We start from the raw sequence: 14,653 nt of genomic DNA, 5'->3' as shown, positions 1-14,653 counted from the left end.
GGGTTTCGAGGTATTAGGTTTTCTGTATTAGGTTTTCTTGCAGCTCATTGTCTCTCCATGTTACTTATTTTTATGTCACCAGTGCCCATTTGGGCCTCCTCTGGAATTTTAGTATGTTAAGCTTTCTCTGGTGAATGTGACATTTGTAGAAAATTTTTCAATTGAAATGCCCTGTTCTTTTGGTCTTTCTAATTTTTAATTTATTCTTGCCTCATTTTCAAATCCTTGAGAAGTGTTTCCATGTGATGCTGGCCAGCGATGAATAATCCTTCCTCCTGATTACATTTAGCATTTATTACTCGTTCCATATTCTTTGGCAGTGGATCATTTTGCATCCAGTTCTTTTTTGCTATCTTGTATTGTTCTGTGTTTAAGTAAACAGATTTTATCTTTCTAACAAGATTATAAGCCCCAGAGCATGAGACTAACCTGTGGTGGCACATAGTAGGTATTTGCTAAGTGCTCTTTGACATTAACAACACACTTACTTGGTTTTCCTCCCTTTTCCTATTTCTCCTCTGTGTCTTTTTACACCCACTAAGGTTTGCTGCTGTTACGGCCTTGGTATAGGAAGGAGTAGACTAATGATGAACTTCTTAGGTGGGATCTCCAGGCTCCAAAACCCATGGATCTTGGTGGCATAAACTCTAGGAACAGGTCTCTGAGCTCTTTCGTCTTTCCTTTCTTTCTGATGAGTAACTTCAGTGATATGAGGTCTTGTCATAGGTGACATAAAACTATGCTAAGTAATCATGTTCCCTTTGCTATAGTCACCTGGGGAGCTTTTTCAAAATATATTTGTAACATTTGCCTGTGTGTCCCATTACTTGATGATCATCACTACTGCCCCTCCCAGGGCATGTCAAAAACCACAGGTCTCCATGTTTACACAGTAACTTCCTGTTTCAGTAGGTAGGGCATAGTTGATTGGATGTGTTGGAGTATATATCAATATCAGCTTAAGAATTTGTTGGTGGTCCTGATTCTGTAGAATGAAATTACTGCTTTTCAAGCCTTCACCCACTGACTGACTGTATCTTTTGCATATTCTTGAATTACACCTATCCATCAGATCCCTGGGCCCACAGAGATTGCATGAAGGCTCTCTTTGTATCATATTTTTATAATTAAACTAGATATTCTTCCTTAGTCAGCAGTGCTGTCTTTAAATATTACAGTGATCCTATTTCTTCTGACCAGCTGTTTGTTCTTTCGGGAGTCCCCCCCACTTTAAATAAGGCCAGTGTTGGAATAAATTCAAAGGTAGGGTGACCACTGAGATAAGCCTGAGAAGGAGTACTCCTGCTTATTTCTCTGGGGAAAAACTCATTTCCCCAAACTTACGGGTAATTTACTCTTACCCAGATCAGAATTCTAATTAAAAATTTTTTCTTTAATGTCTTAACATTATGTGAGACTCGATTATTTTTTATGAAAAGCATGTTATAATGTAGAAAGAATATGGACCTGTAGACTCAATGACTGAACGAAGAATTAACCTACCACTACCATTACCACCTTCATCTTTCCTGATAACCCCTCCTCATGCATATTTACAGGTTGATCCCTTCCTTTTTAGATTTCTCTTTATCCAGTATAGGAGCTCTGGGTATGTGGAGGATATGTCCTAACTGATGTGCCTGCCTTTCTGTTTCCAGGTGGGCCATGCACAGATACAGCTCATGTCTCGTTAATCACACCAACCAAAAGATCCTGTGGTACAGGTACGTACATCATTCTTATCTGGATTCATTCTTACCTGAATTATTCACAGGCATTAGCTACTGGTTTTAATGCGGTGTCCTTGCCGGAGTACGCTCTGATTTCTTCCATGATTTGTGAAGTGATGTATCATGTGCTTAGTATGGGGAGTGGAGTGTGAGCAGAGGTCGGAGTGATGCTCTTGGAGGTCAGATTCACGGAGTTAATGCTGGCAGCTAGAACCAAGAGGGTGGACCTCAAAATTTACCTACTTGCCAGTGGCTGAAGAATGTTATTAAGACCTAAACCATACAGAAAATGCAAATCATTGCCCGGTTTCTAGCATGTGGCTAATTTGTATAAGTCGTGGACCTACTAAAAAAAACATAATTTAAATAATGACGGCTGGAGGGTAAAAGAAGTTGTAGTACAGATAATCAGGTTAACTGACTAGTATAGTGTCCTAATAGTTTTAGAAAATTATTTCCTTTCATTTGTGCTAAAGCCATGGGGTGTTTCTGAAATCATTCTTTTCAGATACATGGAGTCCCCAAAAAACCTTTGTGCATCTGTGACATTTTTATTAAGCGTGAAGCCATGAATCTTGTAGCTCTCTAAAGAGCACTCAGAATGCCCATTGCTCCCTTACCCTGTAGCTTAATTTATTTACGACAGTATTTGCCTTTTTAAGTAATGCTGCCTGCTATTTAGAGTATCTTAAGGATTATATTTGAAAGAATCAAAATAATTATTTTGTTTTTCTAAAGGTCGCAAAGTATTTTTCATAACTTAAAAAGTCCTTTTAACTCCCCAGCAGAAATAGCACAAACTACCTCTGTGTACAGACTTACACTGAAACCTCAACCCCTTTAAATGCTCATAGTTTTGATGTTAACCTCAAACAGGCCTGTCCGTGCACAGTTTCAGAGTAACAACCAGGCATTGAACTTTGAGGAACTTTAATTTTACTCTTTTGTCCCAAATGACCGGTTTTGAGGCAGGGCTGTGTGAGATAGTCCTGACATGCTCCCATCCCTCCTGTGCTCAGTACCCAAGCTCCACTGGGTAGTTCCTGATTGAGACAGAAGAGAACTGTGCCCTGGGGTGAGACAGACCGTCCTGCTTAGCCAGAGGGAAGTCCGAGAGCCATCTTCCTACCCACTCCAGCCAGAAGCCTAAAAAAACACTCGAGCCCTTTGATTACAGGTCCAGCGCTTCACACACACACAGGTTACTTTGGTCTTTCTTTTTTCCTTCCAGTTTTGGCCCTCAGGACAGGGTTTATGGTTAGCACTACCAACATGTTCAGGTATCATCAAGGCGTAAGCCTCGAGCGCATTGAGTCATCCTGAGAGATTTAGGAAAGAGACTTGTGTGCTCAGCTTAGACACTGAAACTAGTAGGAACCCCTCCTGAATATCATGTACTTGTGTCCTTCATCTTCTAGGCAGATCTGTTTCATCCTTTCTGTTCCCATACTATCTTGTGTATCTAAAAATACTAATACCATTTATTGCATGCTTACTACATTACCAGGCACCATTCAGTATACTTTACATACATGCATATTTAATCTTCAGAACAATTCTGCAAGATAGTTATTCCTCTTTTACAGTTAACCAAGACAGGCACTCAGAAATTTAAATATATTTCCTGGGGTAATATTACTAGTAAGTAATAGAGTCAAGACTTGAACACAGATCCTTCAGATCCTAAAGCCTGCTTTTCACTACATCATATTACTGCTTATCATATTTTATTGTAATTATTTATGCTCCTAACCAGACAGTACAAAGCATATCATTGAATGAAATGTGGAGAAAGAGAAACACAGATTTGGAATTATAGCAGGTAGTGACATAGTTTTCGAAACAGAACTCTAGAAGCAGATCTTGTTTCAGATCCTAGCCTAGCCCCTTACAAAATGTGATTTTAAGTAAATATCTCAAAATTTGTTCTTCATCTGTAAAATGAGGTGATAAATCTCATAGTTTGATGTAAGAAAAGAAATGATACACATAAAGCTTGCGTAATAGATCTTCAGTAATGGTAGCTGCTATTATATTGTCTTACCATTAAAGATTATGTGTATACAGTGGCCAATCATTAGATAGTGTTGGTAACACATCAATCAGTATTTTAGGCAGAAAGGAGTTAGATTAGAAGTACCAGAATGCATTGCCATGCCTAGTTTCATTAATTGGCTTTATGTTGATCACATTCTTTGTTGCATTTCAGTATTATAGTAGGAACTGAAGGTAATGTTTTAAAGTCTCCTTACATGAAATGATAAGTGGGACATTGAGCTCTCAGTCACACATTTCCAGGCCTTCTTTTAGGTGAATACATCCCTCTTAACTAGAAAAAGTTTGAGAGTTTCTGGCTTGGAAGGAAATTAATGCAATGTGCAGGTCATCTCCTAGAAAGCCTGAAGGAAAGTTGAGATTTCTCACTGTGGACATTAAAGGTCATCAGGTTCAGCTTGCTGTACTTCTTCTCAAGTAGCCGGTCACTGGCCCCCTCAGGCTCCCCCAGTTAGCCTGAAATAATGGCCCTGCCTCTAGAGGACAGAGCTTCCTGATTTTCAGAGGTAAATTAAATGATTTGATTTGAGAACCACAAGCTGACTGTCTTTGTCTCCATCTTTCTCTCTGTCCTAAAATCAGCAGGTTGCCCATGGTGGGGATTCTGAACATTTTTCATATGAATCAGCACTTTTTTTAGTGTTACATTGCTGGACTGTTCCTGTATTCCTGGTGTCTAGATTCTTCAAGAATAGGACTCATGCCTCTAACACATGCTCTGGTGCTTCTACCTCAAGGGACACAGTGACAGTAGTGCTCCTAGAGATCTTCCAGAGCACAGGGCTTCAGGCACAGCTGATAGTAAATAATTACTTTAACACACCATTGTAAAGCAATTATACTCCAATAAAGATGTTAAAAAAAAAAAATTACAGTGGTGTCATTTTTTAGGAGCCATAGAGTAAAGCCCTCTGAATTAGATCTTACTGACCCCCTCCCAGCCAATCTATCCATATAAGTTTGGACCTAAAGCAGCCTCCAGCTTAATAATGATGTGTGCTAGAAAAAGGATACTTAGGCTAGGATAAAGTTCTTTAAGTCACTGGTCTCTGAAGAAGGGCGTACAATGTACAGTCTGTGAGGTATGGAGAGAAAATCATAAAAGCTCTTTATCTCAGCCCTTTAAAATTTCTGTTTCGCAGATTAATTTCATAGTTATGTATTAGCCCATATGTATAGTTTAAAATCAGCAAATACACATACAAATATATACATATTAAAGGTACACGGCCAAGTGTCTTAGATGGGAGTGTGCACTTAAAAAAAGTTAGTGACCTCTTCAGTACACAGGTCATTTTCTTTTTAGTACTTTGCAAATTAGATCTAAAGGTTAGAATTAGATCCATTATTAATAAGTCAAGGAACGAATGTAGCCTGAGTGGTTGATAAGTGTCTCTATTTGTATCTCAGGTGACTACTGTTTGATCAGAGGGTATTGTAATTTAGAGAGGTGGACAGCAGTGCAGAGTGGTGGGTCTGTAGCCATCAAAAGTGAGAGAGGGGAGGGGACCCTTTAAGAAATTGTTCTGTGGTAGCTGTGAGTCTTAAGAAGCAGATTGCAAAAGGCAGCAGTAGTGGCAAATTAAAGATCAGTTTGTGTTTGTGAGCTTGGTGGGAAAGGCTTTTCTTTAGATGCTGGCTTTTAGTCACATAGCATTAACAGTTAAACTCTGTGATCTTTAGATGGAAAAAAATAATGGCACCTTGATCATATTTGGTATTTAAGAGAGAAAAATTAAGTGCAGGTGTGTGTGGCTTTGTAGTGCTCTGGGATATCTACAGTCAGCAAAGACTGCCAAGTCCCAGGTTGCTTTTGGTTAGAATGTGAGAGTTAAAGTATATCACACCTTCAGATTACTAGAGAACGCTTACATTTCTTCAAAGAGCTCAGAATGTTTTGCACATGGTCCCTTGTTAATTCTCACAACATTCCTGCCAAGAACACGTATATTGTGAAGGAAAGAGTTCGCTTTCCTTAGCAACAAACTACCAGAAGATTCCCTTTTGTCCTTCATCTTTTCTAACTATCAAGTTATACCTTAAGCAAAACTTGTAATCTGAGCTTCAGTCATCTCCTTTAGTCAACTATTTTGGGAATGTATTTGGATACTTAGGTGAATACCTTCATGAGGTCATATTTTTATGTTTAAAGTGTCTTGTGGGGAAGAGGTTTGTTGCCTTTTCTTAGGATTTCTTATTTAAAGACATGTTATGTAATCTTTTTTTTTTTTGGTAAGACTTAATTTGTAGAGTTACAGCAAAAGAAATGTTATTTTGTATTTTATTTGTTGGCGTTTGCCATTGATGAACCTTAAAATTTAAGCTATAATAGGCAGATAGAACCATGCCTTCCCTGTCTTAAATTTCCTTGGAGAATTTAGTCTCCCTCCAGTAGAATCCTTAACAGTGACCAACCCAAGAACACTACTCCTTCCAAGTGGGGCATTAACCATTTCTTAGCTCTAGGCCCTAGGTTGAGTTTATCAAGGTTGACTTTTTAGCACATAAAAAAAGGAATTTGCTCCTTCCCTAGTTTACCACTCTTATATGGCTTTTTTGTTTGTTTTTTCATTTTATAGTCCTTTCATTTCTGAAGTTAAAATAAGAAAAAAGTTACAGACAAGTTTACAGACTAGGTGGTCCTGTCCACAGACTTTTGCTCCACTATATCTTATATTCACTTTTACTCTTCTTCCAGCAAGTATGTTGAGTAAATAATATTCTCTCTGATAGACTTGAAAAATGATGGTTTTAAAATGCCGTGTGTATGTTAAAAATGTGATTATAATTAGTAGAATAGCAAGTAAAATAACCATTTGTGGGGCCATAAGGGAGCTGTAGTATTGCCTAAGATGAAAGCAGATGGGACTAGAAACTGTCCCATTAAACATCAAGGCAGGTTTTCCCAGAAAGTATCATCTTTCCACTCTATAAGAAGCATGCTAATTCATTTTAACTGTATATCCCTTGCCTGATCTCTCCTCCCCTCCCCTCTCCTCTTTCTTCTTTTCTTTCCTAAAGCACATGTTATTCCTTTTGGGTCACCTATTTCAGTGTGATGAACAGTGACATGAACTAGATAGCCTGGTATTGTTCATTGTTTCCTTTTTTTCCCCAAAAACCTTTTCTTGACTCACTTCTCTCAGGCAGCCTGCTCATGATATTATTGTCTGTTCTTACAAAGACAAGAGTAGAAACTCCTTTTCACCTGGGAGTTCAGAGAAGATCGATGTGCTAAACACTTTCCACATCAGTGTTCAGATGCCAGTTAAAGGGAAATGTCTCATTGTCATTATGTTACCAAGAGGTATAAGATCTTTTAAATTGATCCAGAAGCTAAAGGGTGGTAGTGTTAAATCAGAGGTGGCCCTATAAATCTTAGAAATACCTACAGTTGTGTGTTTTATCTCCTGGTAGATTCAATATTCATGGAAACAGTGCATTTAATCCCAGAGAGTTGAGTCGGTGACTACAGACTGTATTGGTCAATATCATACACTGTAGGTAACTCTTCTCAGAAGGACTCTGTGAAGCTTTAAAGGAAGGAAGGTGGCTTTGGGTGGGAGTTCAACTATGTAATTCAGTTCTTTCTTCATTCTTCTTTTTCTTGGTCCTTCAGGTATAGCTTTTCCCTTAGGTCTGCAATATCAGCATTTGATATAGAAAATTAGAAATTTGACCTACTTATGTAATATGCAAGTTTCCATCAGGAGAATATTAGGGAAGATACAAACCTTTCATTTTTTTATTAGCATTTTTTAAAACATCTTTATTGGAGTATAATTGCATTACAATGGTGTGTTAGTTTCTGCTTTATAACACAGTGAATCAGCTATACATATACATATATCTCCATATCTCTTCCCTCTTGCGTCTCCCTCCCACCCCTCTAGGTGGTCATTTTTATTAGTATTTAATGTAACCATTGAAGAAAGATCAACATACTAAAACTGTCATGGCAAGGGAAAAAGTATTTAAAAAAATGTTTTACCTTGTGCACTCATCATCTTGAGTCCTGGGGTGGGGGGCGAAATGAATACCAAATATTAGGCAAGAGTGCAAAAATTTCTCTAATCTAGAAGGTGTCATCTTGCTATGTTTAACATAGGAAAAAAGCCACAGGTTATCATGGTATGCCACAGTGATTGTTTACTGACAGTACTTTTTGGCCATTGAGTGGATAACTGGGAAGGGAGATAATCTGCTAAATGCTTTTTCTTGTGGGGTTTTTTTGGGTTTTTTTGTTTTGTTTTTTTTTTTGGTAAAAAGTTTAATCTGCTTGATTTGTTGCATACGTTAGAGAACAGAATGAGGTAACAAGGCTCATTATAATAAGATGATTTGATACTCAGTATGTAAATAATAGCAGGTAAGTTTAAAAGCACCTCACACGATGTATAGATTTCAGAAAAGCTTAAGGAAAGCTTACTGTTTTTCATTTGTACCCCTAAATGAGAGTTAGGCCCCATTGCCACCAATTGCTGTGTTTGTGTTACAGGCCAGCTAGACTTGTATGTGTAAGTTAGCTGAGCTTGAAGTCAGAGGCTTGTTTCAGAGGCCTTGGTTGGGTTTTACTTGTGAGAAGCAGTGGCTCCCCCTCTGAGAAAAGGCTGATACAAGTGAATATCAAGCCAGGGTGCCAGTCTTGTCAAGAGGAATTTTTGCACTTGAAGGATAAAAATGCACTCCAGTATAAAGAGGAAAAGGCAGTGTGATGAGCTTTGTTGCTATTTTGTGTGTGTGTGTGTGTCCGTCTGTCCGTCCTAGGCTTTGGTGTTGAGCTGCTTGTCCACATGCTTTGTGCAAATTCAGGTTGCTTGGATCCTTGAATGCAGTTACAACTGTTTTTTTTTGCCTTTATGGTCATTTATTTTATCACAGCTTGCACTCTTACCAAGGAGAAAAGCCCTGAATTTGCATTAATTAGTTGTTCTATTGCTCCACTGGGGCAAAATGCCTGAGCCAACACTATTTAAAAAGGATATCAAGGGAATTTAATACCCCTCTCCTCCTTTGAAACTTTTGGACTTTTTGGGGGGTGGATCTGGGGGGTACCTTTCAGGTTCTGCTCCATAGCACTTGTGTGCCTGCTGGAGGGCAGCGTGTTAGAAATGTGGCTTTCCTGAAGCAGTCTTACCAGGAGCGGGATAGAACAACCACAGGGCTGCATTATAAATCATCCGAGCCTCACAATGATACTGCCCATTAAGGAGACTTTTTTTTTTCCTACCCTCCTCAGTTCCTGGCTGTACTAATAGAACAGCACATCAAGCAAGGCTGTAAATAAAAGTTATTACCTAATAGGTGTGTGCTGAAGTGGAACGGACGGAGCTGAGGCATGGAGCCCTTATTACTGCTCATCAGCAATTATAAACAGGATAAAGTGTCTGGGACTTGCGCTGATGCAGCGAGGGCTAATAGAGGCTGGGAATGACACTAGGCTGTGATAGGATGAAGTATGCTGATGGGTTTTTACTGCCTCATCGTGCTGCTTGCTTCCAAGACAAGTTGTGTTATCCATTTTCCTGCTTGCTCATCTATCTGCCGAAGCAGTCCCATTGCCTCTCCTGCCAGCAGGTGGGCTGGCATTTATTCCTCATACCTGTGTCTGCTTCTAAGGCACCCCCGTTGAGAAGAGTTTCAGAAATATTTCATAGTCATGGCCAATTAAAGCCGTGATCTTATTGTATTGCCTGCTGTTGTGGTTATAGATCACACCTTCAGAAGTGGTTGCTTACATGGAATATAGGACAAGAGGAGACACTGTAGTTAGTCAGCCAGTCTAGTACTTTATTAAAAGACTACTGTGACAAAGTCCTGTAGTAGATTCTGTAGGAACATGCAAAAGAAGTGATAAACATGCATCTTGCCCCTGGGAGCTTATACCATAAAGAGACAGAATAAGTACAGAAGCATAAATACAACTAATTCCAGCTTTAGAGAGCAAGAAATGTAACTAATGTTTATTTTTAAAAGTGAGGACAGGGAGGATAAATTATGCTAATTATTAAGAGCAAATATACAAATGTGGGTTGTTTTTTTTTTTCTTTTAAAGAATTATCTTCTTGGTGAAATGCTTAGAATTTAGTGCCTTAGTATGAGGGTTAGGGTTAGATTTAGAGTTAGAGTTAGAGTTAGGGTTAGGGTTAGACTAACCTAAAGTGATAAAGGGCTACTGGAATGTGGAGGGAAAGTCCAGCAGTGGGGATTGTGTTTTCCAGTGAACAGAAAACTGCAAATAAAAACCTGGCAGTGCTTTTGAGTAGCAGATAAGCACCTAATACTTGGGAAAATTGAGATACAACTCTGTTCAACTTTGATCACTCAACTTCACTAAATCACAGTGATTAGACCTTTGCGATAGGAGAAATCTTTGCAGAGCCACAGAGGAATGCTTTTAAAAGGGTTTACCAGTTTGATCCCAGGAGTTAATGAGCATTCTGGATTTGTTGTTTGTCACTTGTGCCTTTAAGTGAATACACCTCTTTATGCAGTACCTTCAAAACTAATCTACCAGGAGACCTCCTGCTGTTAGAGAAATTGTAGTTTTTCTATGGAGTTCTTTGATGCCTTAAGTTATTTTAAAGAAGCCTGATAGATTATAATCTCAATATTAGAAACCAGATAAACCAAGAATTTATGTGATAGGAGAGTCCTTCATTGTGTAAAATGTCTGGCCACTGGGTTATATGGATAGGTTTTTTTCCTTTTGCAAATTAATATTTGACTTACCAAAGAACCAGTTCATTCAGAGTGCCCTGTGGGTAGTGGCCAGTGGAATGGAGGAATAAAGATAACTGAGAAAAATGTTTTAAAATAATAATAACAGGATTTGATGACTGATTAGAGTTGGCTGAAGAAAGCATGCAAAGTTTATAAACTTGGGGAACTGAGGGAAGAAAGATGTGACTGATGGCAGGGAGGGAATGGGCAGAAAAACTCATTGAATGTATTTTCAGTTTTTGATGAGCTAGATTGTAGATTGTTGTAGATTGTCCTGTAGAAAGTTAAAAATATAGACCTAGTTTGGAAATCATCGATCTTGAAGCAGTGATGAAAGGTGTGCAAGTGGGTAAGGGAAAAAATACAGAAGAAAAAGGGGCTAAGGGTTGTACTTAGGGGGCTGGGAAAGAGAAGAGGAGCCAGTCAGTTAAGGAAGCTAAAGAAGGGAGAAAACTTCATACAGCATCATGAAAGATGCATGAGAAGAGGGGCCAGGAAATATGAGGACTAAGGAAAGCTGTTGCCTATGGGTAGCAGAAGATCATTGGAAAACCTGAAAGAAGTTAGTGTCATATGGTGGGAAACCAAAGCCTGATGGGAAGTCATTAAAGAGGCATTTGATAACAAGGAAATAAAGGCAGCAGACAAGTCATTCAGTTAAGGAGTTAGTTGGGCCATTAAAAACCAATAAATAGTGGTGGTTGGAGGGAGAATCAGGATCAGGCATTTCTTGATGCAGAGGTGGTTAAGATAGGGAAATATTTTACCCTTGTTAAGATACAAAGGGAAAGTACAAAAAGAAGAGAAAGAAGTGGAAAATATTAGAGGAGGAATAGAAAAGGTGCACAAGCAAGATTCTTTAGAGGCAGAAACCCAGAAGCATTAGTTCCCTCCTAGAGTATAAGCGAAGAGATACAGATATAGATAAATAGGTTTTCTCTTTTAATATATAGGCAGCTGAGACAAGATGCACTACGGAGTTCATCCTTGAAGGTCATCATTTTCTGAATAAATAGATCATACAGCTATCAGTAGCAGTAGAGAACTGGGAGAACTACTATGGACTGAGGGGGGAAGATAGGATTTCTAAATAGTAGCTAATCCAAACTGTCATTAAATAGTTTATAGTGGGCCAAAGTGAGACTTTCTCTGGCTACTATATTTAACCCAGAAGAAAAGCACGAAGGGAGAATAAGTGGTACTCATTTCTTTTTTTAATTATATGTTTTCATTTTTACAAAAGTAACACATGGTAGCACATCATAACCCAGAATAGTTTATAAGAGAAAGATAGCGTAGAGATGGTCCCACCCCACAAAACTGAACAGCATCTCTCTCTTGACAGTTTCTGTTGTAGTAGTTTCACTCTTTATGTTACCTTTTTACTAACTGTGGAAGAAAGAAAAAATGCTTATATTCTTGATTTTTGAGATGTCAACTGGTTTGAAACACAAAGATTTAGCTCACACAGTTCCTCATCCCAGCATTTGAAATTTATGTTATTTGTTTTCATCCTTTTCTTTCTTTCTTTTTTTTTTTTTTAAATAGGTACACTTAATAGGTTTCTTTTTTTAATAAATTTATTTATTTATTGTCTGTGTTGGGTCTTCGTTTCTGTGCGAGGGCTTTCTCCAGTCGCGGCGAGCGGGGGCCACTCTTCATCGCGGTGCGCGGGCCTCTCACTATTGCGGCCTCTCTTGTTGCGGAGCACAGGCTCCAGACGTGCAGGCTCAGCAGTTGTGGCTCACGGACCCAGTTGCTCCGCGGCATATGGGATCTTCCCAGACCAGGGCTCGAACCCGTGTCTCCTGCATTAGCAGGCAGATTCTCAACCACTGTGCCACCAGGGAAGCCCCTTTTCTTTCTTAATCCATCAATTTTCAGCACCATCTCTTAATGAGGATATTAGTACCTGTGATAAGAGGTACTACCTTATCATACCTCCTGTCAGCTACACTTATACTTTTTATATTGTCACAGTTGTTAACTATTTATTTTTGGCCTATAGCCACAAGCAAATCTTCCTTATTATGTCCATAGGTTGTTTTTTTTAAACTGAAAGCCAATAAATGACATTTATATTATTATGACTCTGTAAATGTTGTTCCCTGCCAGGAGGCCAAGTTATATGCTAGGAATAGATTGCTTTTTCTGTGGGTCTAATGTCACAGTGCCTGGGCCTGTAAGGAGAATGTTCTTACATCAAAGCCAAATCAGGTTTTGTTGTTGTATTCCATCAGTTGCTCAAAAATCATGCCACATTTTAGTTTGCTTTATATTTGGATCGTAATTTTTTTAATACAGTTTTTTTTTTCTTGGAACTTGTACTTGCCTTTCTTTTTTTCTAACCTGTATTTATACCTTTCACTCAAGACCTCCCTCCTGGAGCCCACCATCTTTCTGCCTCAATCTAGACTAGATGTTTTATAAGCCTATTTTGTCACCTCAGAGTTTCCCTTTACTGTTCTTTCTTTTATTCCCTCATTTTTTGAAATACAACCCCGAAGTAAGTTCCTAAGAGAAAGAGTGTTGGGATTCTTGCATATCTGAAAATGTCTCTTCTGTCCCCAGCTTGATGGAAAGTTTGATTAAGTATAGAATTCTTGGATGAAAATCATTGCTCCCTTGTCTTCTCACATTTCATGTTATTGCTGAGAAGTCAGATGACACTGATACTAAGTAGTATAGCTAGGATTTTTCCACCTCAAGAGCTGTTAGGATCATGTTTTTATTCTTGGTGTTCTAAAATTTGTAGTAAGTATCTGGTGGTCATCCTTTTTTTTCCTCATTCAAGATGCTGGATACTTGCTAGGCCCTAAGATCTGAAGACTGACGTACTCCTTCATGGAGCTGCAGACTGTCTTTGACATTCCCCAACCCAATGTTCTCTTCTCTTTTGGGACTCATAATATAGATGTTGGACCTGCTAGATTGGTGATCTTAACCTCCTTTCTTATAGTCTCCATCTCCTCTCTGTGTTCTGGGTGATTCTGTTGACTTTATCTCTCAGCTTTTCTTTTGATTGTATTTCAACAATCAAGCTTTCAATGCGCTTGCTCTGGTTCTCTGAAGGTTTCTTTTTCATAGTATCCTATTCTTGCTTATGGATATAATAAGAATTACTATCATATAGTAATATCTTCTTTTTTTAAGCCCTGTCTGTCTGTCTGTCTGTCTGTCTCTATCTATCTATCTATCTATCTGTCTGTCTGTCTGTCTGTCTGTCTGTCTGTCTCTATCTATCTATCTATCTGTCTGTCTGTCTGTCTGTCTGTCTGTCTGTCTGTCTGTCTATCTATCTGTTGTGGCTGCGCCGCACCACGCGGCATGTGGGATCTTAATTCCCTGACCAGGGATCGCACCTGAGCCCCCTGCAGTGGGAGCACGGAGTCTTAACCACTGGACTGCCAGGGAAGCCCCATATAGTAATATCTTCTGACTGTATTAATTAGTGGTTAGACTTGTGCTCTTCTGTTTGCTGAATTCTCTGTGATTGCTTTGAGGCCAGTTTTCCTATTTATCTTTGTCTTTTACTTCATGCTTCAGGTTCTCCTTATCTGCCTGGTGAAGCTTGGTTTTCTGTTGACTTTATATATATATACACACACACACAGACACACACACACACTTATTTTTGGCTGTGTTGGGTCTTTGTTGCTGTGCACGGGCTTTCTCTAGTTGTGGTGAGCGGGGGCTATTCTTCGTTGCGGTGCGGTGGCTTCTCTTGTTGGGAGCACGGGCTCTAGGCACGCAGGCTTCAGTAGTTGTGGCATGCGGGCTTCAGTAGTTGTGGCTCACGGGCTCTAGAGCGCAGGCTCAGTAGTTGTGGCACACGGGCTTAGTTGTTCTGCAGCATGTGGGAACTTCCTGGACCAGGGCTCGAACCCGTGTCCCCTGCATTGGCAGGCGGATTCTCAACCACTGTGCCACCAGGGAAGTCCCTTTGTTGACTTTTAAGAGAAAAGGCCTACATGGGTGGGCAGGGTTTCTACCATGCCTCTTTCTTGAATGGGAATTTTTACTGGGGCTCTGTGTGGAATGGAGTGGGGACAAGGTGTTAACTGGCAGGGTCGTTGTGAGGAAGTTAAGAACCTGATGGAGGAGGAAGACTGGACTATGAGGAACCATAGAAATGGCTTTGCCTA

General features: G+C 39.4%; 1 protein-coding gene across 2 annotated transcripts in view; it reads left to right on the top strand.

Annotated features, from left to right (window-relative positions):
• ZFAND3 (zinc finger AN1-type containing 3) overlaps window positions 1-14,653 on the top strand; it is a 329,704-nt gene that overhangs the window by 274,748 nt on the left and 40,303 nt on the right. For both annotated transcript variants that reach the window (XM_082412552.1, XM_082412551.1), the window contains one exon: window positions 1,659-1,724. In XM_082412552.1, coding sequence (XP_082268678.1) covers window positions 1,659-1,724 — 66 coding nt within the window. The remainder of the gene's footprint in view (window positions 1-1,658; window positions 1,725-14,653) is intronic.

This window comes from Balaenoptera physalus (assembly GCF_965194825.1).
Source record: "Balaenoptera physalus genome assembly, chromosome: 11".
In the NCBI taxonomy this organism is placed as follows: Eukaryota; Metazoa; Chordata; class Mammalia; order Artiodactyla; family Balaenopteridae; genus Balaenoptera; species Balaenoptera physalus.
Note: the sequence above shows the minus strand (reverse complement) of the source record. Positions and strands in the feature narration are given on the sequence as shown.